The following is a 9,907-nucleotide window of genomic DNA, read 5'->3' as shown; positions in this document are numbered from 1 at the left end:
GACATGGGGAATTTTTTTTCTTTTGCGTTCCCTCGCAAAACTTTTGCGTTCCCTCGCAAAAGGTTTTGCGTTCCCTCGCAATAATCTACTGATCAGTTCATGCGGCATAATTGAATATTGTAAGCCTTTTTTACGGTGGCCGCCGTACTTTCTGCTTTAATACAAGCTTATAAGGGTTTTCCATGGACTATTGAGTTATTATCGCGGGGTAATATTGTGTCTCTATTGTGTTCGTAGTCTGAATGGTTTAAAGGGCTGCTTTCAGTGCCCTTCCATCTTAGCCTTAATAAACATGCAGTAAATAAATCGATTTTCAATCAGTTTTTTGCACCAAAGCGTTAATAATAATAAACACGTTTTCACTGAGGCTCTATAAGAGCCATATGAATGAAATAAGTAATTGTTGATATGACAGGAGCAGCGGCTTTGACACCTGGTGGTGGGCGTGTCGATGTGGGAGTGACATCATGAAGTATGAATGGGAAGGTGACGCTGCTGGCTGTGTGTGTGTGAGGAAGCGGGTGAGCGGGGTGGTCAGTCCTCTCAAAGTTTGGAGCATGATAATAAAAATTAAATCAATCGATAATTGTGACAGAACAAAGAAGAGGTTAGGAGTTGATTGATACACGGACAGATGAGATTCCCCGAGTTAACCCAGTGCGGCCCTCTACCACCATTATTATTATATTATTTTATAATAACAAAACGTGTTTATTATTATTAACGCTTTGGTGCAAAAAAAAAAAATGTTTGAAAATCGATTTATTTACTGCATGTTTATGTCTCTTAAGATGGAACGGCACTGAAAGCAGCCCTTTAAACCATTCAGACACGAACACAATGGAGACACAATCAGATGACTGATTACCCCGCGATAATAACTCAATAGTCCATGGAAAAACCTTATAAGCTTGTATTAAAGCAGAAAGTACGGCGGCCACCGTAAAAAGGCTTACAATATTCAATTATGCCGCATGAACTGATCAGTAGATTATTGCGAGGGAACGCAAAAGTTTTGCGAGGGAACGCAAAAGAAAAAAAATTCCCCATGTCCCCTGGGGGGCTCCGTACCGTAGAAACGAAACTTCCACAGGTAGGACGTATTTTTAAGAAATCTGCTGAGTAAGCAGTATGTGACGTAGCATCGATATGCGCATGCGCATTGCCACAAGGTAGGACGGATTTAAGGATAGTACTGATGATCAGAACACCGGTCGCCGCATATTATACAAAGCGGGTGTGGGAATCACCAACCGGTCCGAGATAAATCCATTCTCATGTCTCTTCTCTGGGCCTTTTCCCCTTCGCAAATAAACTTTCCAAAGACATCGGTTTCTTACTCATTTTGCTGCTTGTGAGCTCAATGTTGGCGAGCAAGACCAAGAGAATCCGGTTAAAGGATTTTCAAAATAAAAGATCCGCCAGACTCAGATAATACATAAAACAGAAATATGTAATTATTTATTGTGCGGCCGGTGCCAATTGGTCCATGGACCGGTACCGCGGTTGGGGACTGTTCACATGACAGGTGACAAAAACAATCAAAGAGCAATGAGCACGCTCTGTGTGCTCTTCCATTCTTGTGTTTTATTTATTTGCTAATTAAATAAATATCCATGTATATATTTAAATGAAATAAAAGCTACTGCATTGTACGCAGAGCATTACAAGAACAAAGAATGGCTCTCAGTGAGGCTCCAGTCCTATCTTCTTAGTAAAGAGCCGTTCAGAAGAATGGGATCATTCTAAACTAATAAAGAAAAAATTGAGCAATCTACTTGCAAACAGCATGTGGACTGTTGCATGTAAAATTCACTATCAGTAAATGTTATACTAGTATCAGACTTGGACCAAAGAAAGCTTGGCAGTTGCAAGTCTTTTATAGGCCAAATAGACTCAAGAAATTTTAACGGCAGATGCGCAGGGAGGGAGTGGGAGCGGGGCCCAATTAAATTTTTTGTCCTGGGGCCAAAGATTCGTGGCGGCGCCCCTGTCAATGGCAGCCGGTGAGGAAATATAACTGCGCTTTTAAATCAGCTATTGTTCTGCCCACACTCATGTATCGGCCAATCAGCAACTCTGACACACAGCGTCGCGTGAATTCTTGACTTATCATAGCTCTCCTTTCAGTAGGAGTCAAGCTCCGTGCTTGTAGCTGTGTGGTTGGTTTATGGCTGTGTTGTAGCCCACCACCAGAGCAACGACATGACTGTCGTGCGGTGTACACGGCTTGTGTGAGCTGAAAATGTCCAGAAAGTGACTCAGAAAGGAGACAGGACAACCTGGATGCTAACGCTGGAGTCCTTGGAAGTTTTCTGGCTGGCTAACCTGGCTCTCCTGCTCCGTATCCGCAGCGTTGGGTAGGTTTTTTTGGCGCCGTGCCGCTGTTAGGACCCTCTCCCTCATCGCTCCTCTCCCTAAGCCGCGGAGCTACTAGTATTAAAGTCACATTTTAGACCGGAGGTTTATACAGCCGTTATATGTTATTTTACACTCGCTCATAATGACTGGTAAACTGAGGTTACATAATTGCTGGGGGTGGGGGGAGGTTGGCATGTTCAGGGGAACAGGCTGGAAAATTACCCCTGTTGATACACGCACAAATTGAGCTGTTGACAGAATCATACATTAAAAGATGCCAGTTATGCTGTTCTCACGAGGAAGTAGCGCGGAAGTAAAGGTTTTTAATTCTCGGGGTAATGCCTGATATCTCTTTAACAGTACTAAAGACATTTCCTGAATTTTAAGTTGTAGCCTACCTTTAGACCAGTGTTTCATGCAGGTCTGTGTACCCTGGTCCTCAAGGTACACTGACCTCCATGTTTTAGATGTTTCCCTGCTTCAGCACACCTCATTCAGATGGCTGCAATTCAACAAAAGCCAGTTAACCAGTCATCAATTAAAATCGTGTGCTGAAGCAGGGAAATGCCTAAGACATGCAGGGCACTGTAACTTGAGGACCAGGAGCCTCAATCTGACACTGCTTTAGGTGGTATTAACCATTTTAGTTTATTAAAAGATTTAATTAGCAATAGCTTATTATTTCTAATATACATACTCAGAAATGTTGCAATAGTTTAATATCCATGCTGAATTTACTACTGGATCAAAACCCATTGAACCTGTATTATACCTTTGTCCAACTATGCCCCTTTACTGATGACCTGTTTCCTGATAAGTGGCAAACTGAGTTTGGTTATGAGCTGTCAAATGACATAAATAAATAATGGTATATGTTAGGACTTCATTCTGAACCATCTGCCTCAAGCAATCATTTATGCTAAGTATCCATTGTGTGTAAGATGTAGGAGCTGTCTGTTGACATGTAGAATATACACAAGGTATCAGCCAATCACAAAACTAAATGAGCTTTTGTGATATTTTATGTCCAGAACATCATAAAAAAGGCACATGACAGAAATACCAGAGGGCTGAGAAAACAATATTCAATGGTCGGGAGGAGCCAGAAGCACATCTGCTGCATGCAGGTAGTCTGGATATGAAAGAGAAGGACTAAGGTACAATACAGTATTTCTCAGTACTAGCTGTTTTGACAGTCATAGCTGTGGAGCCCCAGCAACTTATTTAAACTTTTGTTTCCGTGTCTGAAAACCACCCACAGTTCTTAGTTTCAGTGAAGCAAATATATGGCTGCCCCTTCAACCAAACTGCAGAGTAGGATGCATGTTTATGAAGCCCCTCAAAGGAGTGCTTGCTTTCTAGGAAGTCACCCACATTCATTAAGATCACCTGATGTCCTGCGTTGCTTCTCACTGCAAAACCTTTGATTAATGAACCACAGTTTGTTTACAAGATGTGGTCAGGAAGGGATGATGCAGCTGCATGTGGAAAGGTTCACATGCTGGTATTTCTTCTTCTTGGTTTCCTTTTGTAATGTGTAATCTCTTTGATTTTTCAACACTGAAAGAGACTATTTTAGTAGACTATTTAGTCATTGTTTGGTGATCAGTTTTACCTTGACTGTCCTTACTTGATTATCGCCAAATTGGAAGCTCCCAATATTGTATTGCAATCAGTGAACGCCTCCAAAGTCGTCTACAGAATCTCTGAATGGTGCATCTTAAGTGTAATAGTACCATACATGTGTTTGTACTGTATCATCACAACACAAATATCACTCACTGAGATATTTAGTTGGATGATGAATGCATCTGTCACAGGCGATCATTACTCTTATCAAAGAGAGGAGGTGCTCATGTCTTCCTGTTGAATTATATTAGGGGTCAGTGTAGAAAGTATGAGTATATGAAGATGTTACCAGAAGCTGATCATAGCAGCAATACAAGAAATGTTTGTTGGATATGCTTTATTGTTAATATCTGTTCATATAGAAATTAATAATGGTAGCACTTGAGATTTTAAAAATTTCCCTGCTTGTTTTTAACCAGTAGGAAACAAAATGTACTATTTGCCTTTTTTTTTTAAAAATAGCTTCTAATAGCAGTAGGTTAAATTAAAAATGTAGAGGTCCTGTGGTGCACCTAAGGGCAGAACAATGGAGTGTGATCTCAAATCACAGAAACTAACACAAAACATCTGTCGGATGCAATAATATCTTAATAGGTTAGTGACTATCCTCAATTGATTATCACCCTATATGGGCAGGAATCAAAGGATGGCCATCCCTACTTTCACTATCTGTGATTGGTTTAGACCATGATGTGGGCCTGAAGTGTGTCTCTTGTTGAGCCACAGGGAAACTTAAGTGTCTGAAACGTTTTTTTAAAAATTCTTGAATGACCCGTTGTATATTTTTTTGTTGCAGCATTAAGAAAGGAGTAGCTTTTTACTCTACATCAACATTCTGGTGAAAGGATACAAGTTATCAATTAATGAGCTAATCTAAAATTGATTGATCTTATTGATCAGGTAATGATTACGGGGTTTCCCCCAGAAAACTTCTTAAGCCCAGTGGGCTGGGCACTGAGGGGATCCACCAGTAGCCTGTTGTGTTTTTGTATTAAAAGATGTGAAGCTGACAGGAAATATTACTGGGTAATTATGTAACTGGAAGACATTGCCAACAATACTTAAACTGACAGCTATTGCTGGGTTTCAGATGACGTAGCACCGACGTCACCCAATGCAGATGGAGGGCTGGAAGTAAATGCAGCCCATTTACTTATGTTGACCCAACATCAAAGTGCCTAAAGTCTGTGTCCTGTATGGTTGTTCCAACTGTTCTAGTAGAGAGAAAGATAAACGCTATTTTCATATTTCAAAAATAGTTTGTCACAAGGGAGTTAATTTTAAAACACCAAAAAAAGAGGAGAAAAGTGGATCAACAATCTACAGCTAAAAACAGGAGGTGCAGAAACTAACCCTGCCCTGCAGCGCCCACTTTCTAACAGGTAACGATCACATTGTTTAAATTGTATTTTCAGATATTTTATTGGACAGTTACTTAGAAAGACAATCATTCATATGTAAGGTAAGGTATTTTATTTTTATACCATGGCGTGGTAGTCCTCAGCACAGCTAACTCAGTGCTGAGTCCCAGACAGAAAATATGTTTATTCAGTGGGACTTTCATGCTAAAAATAAAATAAAGTTAAATAGATTAAATATAACCTACCCAGCCTTACAGTCGTCGTGAGCTGTGACTATTCCCCCACATGCTTCGTGTCTGGCCACGAACTACATTTTTGGCCAGACACGAACATGGGGTTTCTGTAGATCGCTTCTAATGGTTGACCTACATTGGACCTGAATCCAGGATACTACACTACTCAACATTAACATACAACTCCAGCATGAATTTGGGTTTACAGAAGCTAGATAAATAATTTACCAGGAGATCCAAGCACATAGAAATAACATTGGTTAGTTTGTTGTTAGCAATAGCATCGCTATCATAGACTAATTATTTAAAATGGCACAACTCACTTCTCACCTGGCAGAAACAAGTTGACAGTCATTTAATGCTTCTTTTGATCCTAAATGCTTGACCAAACCTGAAACTAAATGATAGTATTCTCCAGGCTTTTGAAACTTTCTTCTGGCTCGTCGTAAAATATGAACTCTGCAACTCCAGATAGTTATGTGGATCGCCTGGATGCCTGGTAAAACCTCAAGATTATAAGAGAAGTCTTTTTTTACCAAGATAATAAGGATCATATCCTAAATATACGCATATTTTTTCGAGATGCCTTGTCTGTTCCAGACTATTTATGGCATTAGCGTACTCATTGTGATCAATTTTGCTTTGTTTTGAACCAGAGAAATCCCCTTCTGGATCTCCATCTGAATTTCGTGCATCATCCGGGTCACATGTCTGAAACCCAGCAATAGAGTCTTAAAACAACAAATAAAAAAATACAAAATACGTATCAACTATTTGCACTTCTGAGATGCTTGCAGTCTGGCTTATTTAAAAAAAAAACAAAAAAAAAAACATTTTATATAATACATATACACATCAAGGACAAAGCCTCAACAGACGATGTGCTCAGCAAATGTCTCAGACAATGGGGAACAGAGGATGAGGTGCTGGAGGTACCATCATGGGAGGACAAGCCCCTACATGGGATGTACCACCGACAAATAACNTGAATCATGAATTTACTGTGATTAGCTGAGTTGAGTTTCACTGGCCTGGTCACTGCCTGACCTTTAGCAGAAAGAAAGAACTTAAATAGAACCTGACTGATAAGGTGAAGTGGGGGTAAAATAACTCAGATCTATAGACGTTTTATAAAATGTGCTGGAAACAGTTCAGCTCCACTGTAGCTGAATTAAACATTTCTGTAAAAAAATAGAGATTGGTCCAAAATTCCACAGTTGTTACTTGTTATTATCACATCTGATTGCAGTTAGTAAGTTGACCTTTTCACACAGGACCTGGTTGGTTTTGGTTGTGTTTCTCCTGAATAAATGAAAGCAACATTTGAATGCTTAAAATAATAATAATAAAATTTTAAAAATAAACAGAAGACATTTGTGATGGACCCCAAAGCTTTTCCACAGGTCTGTAGCAGTTATACGTGTTGGGGACAGGCCGCCTTTATTTATGAATATTTTACAGCCTGCAGGATTCTCAAAGGCCAGCGGCGCTGTGACATGCAGATTCCATGACAGAAACCTGACGGCTGGAAGTTGGTGATAATTTTGGAAGATGAGGAGAAAAAGGAAAAAGAAAAAATTGAGACCTGGAGCGCTTCTGGCTATGAATAAAAAATGGTGAAGAGTGTCAGAAAGGATTGGAGTAATCCTCTCCTTCACTGAGATAAAAGTTGAAATTTTGCAAATAAATATGTAAAGCCAAAATCAATTTATTTCAGTAAGTGAAAACCATAATACACATTCATTTGACTGATCAGACTGATGTTTTCGAGACTTTATTGTTGTTAATGATGATGATTTTCCACTTGCAGCTAATAAAAACATATTTATGAATAAAATATTACATCAGACCAATGAAAAACATGTGTGCTTAATGAAAAGTAAGGGTAATACGTGCTTAAGGTTTGTCATTTTCAAAAAGGGGTTTTAATCTGACATGATACTCATCATATTTTAATTTATTGATTATGAATGTAGTCTAAATGGTACATTAAAAGTATGGTCCTGTGTAAAAGGACCAACATTTCTTTGCAGATCATTCCCTCAAGACTTAAGTGGAATTCATAACCAGATGGCACCATATGCTCAGGGATATCATGTGTATTTCAGTTGTTGACACACTCAGGGTGTTTTCACACCTATTAGTCCAGTAGACTAAGTTCAATTAGGGACCAAAATTGCAATATCTGTTAAATGTTCAGGTGGTGATGGTTTATTTTCACACTGCACTGTGTCAAATGAATCAAACACTTTAAAAAATCTGTTCCCCTCCTTGCCTGTGGGGGCGCCGCACCTAGAATCACTGAAGGAAATGTCACAAGAACCTCTGAAGAAGTCACTGAGCATATCTTACTACTTCACTAAATGTGAACAAAAATGGAGTGGCATCAGATTTTAGAGCATTCACATGTACATTCAAACTGAACTAGAGTTCACTTCAACTGAACCAACACCTACGTTTGTAAGTGGATCAGAGTCTGAGAGCGCTTTCACACCTTCCCAGACGAACTGGATTTTCTAGGCAAACAGAGTGGAGTTGGATTAAAACGGACTAAACGTTAGATGGGAATCCATCCTGAGTCACCATTTTGTACCATAGTAACTTGTCACATCTGTAGAGTAAAATTATGAGTCCCACCATCAAGAAATGATTCCTGCTAACTCTTGGCTAATGAACCACATTTAGATGTCTGTTTGTGACAGCTTTTACTTTGAAACCAAATAAAGTCCAATGTTTGATTTGACCATCATAAATTCAAAATCTAAAGGTTTTGTTACACTTCCAACAACAACAAAAATGCCTAATAAGCCCAAGGATGTTTTATTAATTGTCTGCTAATAATTTAACAACCAGTTTCCTCTCAGGATAATGTAATCTCAACACTGAATTAAAAAAAAAAAAGACACATGGGAATAACTTGATCATTACATGATTTCAACTTGCTTCTCACAAGTTGGAAGACAACACTGTGGTCAGGAGGAAACACCAGCTCAGCTACTCACATCTTTTTGAAGTCAACAGTGTTGTATTCAGGCCAGTCTATGAAGCAGACCGTGCGTCCGGGCAGCACTGTGGTGGACGAGTAGAGATACTGAGGAAAGGCCAGCAGCAGAGCCAGCAGCCAGATCACACCGATCACCAACCGAGTCTGAGTGGATGACAACCTCTGCTTCAGAGGGTGGATGATGGCCATGTATCTGCAAACACACACACACACACGGACACACACACAAAAGCATTTATGGAGCAACTTCACTGAAATGGACTTTCCGTGATAATCAACTATAAATTGCAATTTCTTCTTATTATTTCCAACGGTTGCTAAGAGCATGATTTTCCTCCTGGGTGGCCTCTGATTTCTATTAATCTCACAGAATGAAAATTAACCAACTCTGACAATGATTTGAGACTCATTTAGAGTTAAATAGACAATTATTGCCTCTAATTTAATAGCACTTGACCTTCTAAGAGAGTTTTTTAACCAGGTTAATATGGACCTGTGTGCACTGTTCTGCACTTGAAGGATACTGGAAGACTTCATCTACCAGAAACTGAAACTTTTAAAATCAAACAGCATTGACCTTTCAAGTACTGCCCAAGTACAGTTATGTTGACCCCAGACAACAACAACTGTGTCTGGGGTCATCGCTTTCAACAAAGTGGGATAATTGCTAATGCTCGTGTTCAACAGAGACAGAAACTTTGTGTAACTTTTAAGCAACAACCTGTGTTTTCAATCAATCAATCAATCAATCAATCAATCAATCAATCAATCAATCAATCAATCAATCAATCAATCAATCAATCAATCAAATTTTATTTGTATAGCACATTTCAGCAGCAAGGCATTTTAAAGGAAATGAAAAGATTAAATTAATTAGGCTAAAATTGTAAAAGGTGCAATAACTGGTTTGAACAACCTTGAAACTGGTTTGGTTATTCTAAACATTTTTAGTGCAAAATGTATCTTTTGTGATTGTTGTAACATATTTTACATCCACTATTTTGTGTGTTTAATAAAATAAAGTTGATAAATGACTTTTTCTTTCTTTTTGCCATAGCATTTCGCTGGTTTATTTAACTTGTATTTATTTTTTTCCTTTACATATTCATTAATACGGTCACTATGATTTGACAGTTTGGCATGAGATAGAAAATCTGTGAAAAAATTATGCTCTTTTGCCTCGATCAGAAACAACCAATCACAGCCAGGAGGAGGGTCTTAGCCCCACCCCCATGCTTTCTGCTTTACTATAGCTTCCTGTCAGCAGAGAATGCTGTGAATGCTAAGGCTAGTTAGCATAGCCACCGATGACGATGGAT

The 9,907-nt window shown here is 39.0% G+C and overlaps 1 protein-coding gene across 1 annotated transcript in view; it reads right to left on the bottom strand.

Annotated features, from left to right (window-relative positions):
• Positions 1 to 7,341: 7,341 nt before the first annotated feature.
• tacr1b (tachykinin receptor 1b) overlaps positions 7,342 to 9,907 on the bottom strand; it is an 8,554-nt gene continuing 5,988 nt past the window's right edge. The window contains exon 3 of the mRNA XM_015045342.1: positions 7,342 to 8,781. Within this exon, the coding sequence (XP_014900828.1) occupies positions 8,583 to 8,781 (199 nt within the window). The 3' untranslated portion in view covers positions 7,342 to 8,582. The remainder of the gene's footprint in view (positions 8,782 to 9,907) is intronic.

The sequence above is a fragment of the Poecilia latipinna genome, unplaced genomic scaffold (assembly GCF_001443285.1).
Source record: "Poecilia latipinna isolate Pla-1442-1.1 unplaced genomic scaffold, P_latipinna-1.0 Scaffold721, whole genome shotgun sequence".
NCBI lineage: Eukaryota > Metazoa > Chordata > Actinopteri > Cyprinodontiformes > Poeciliidae > Poecilia > Poecilia latipinna.
The sequence above is the reverse complement of the archived record's forward strand: the minus strand, read 5'-3'. Positions and strand labels throughout refer to the sequence as shown.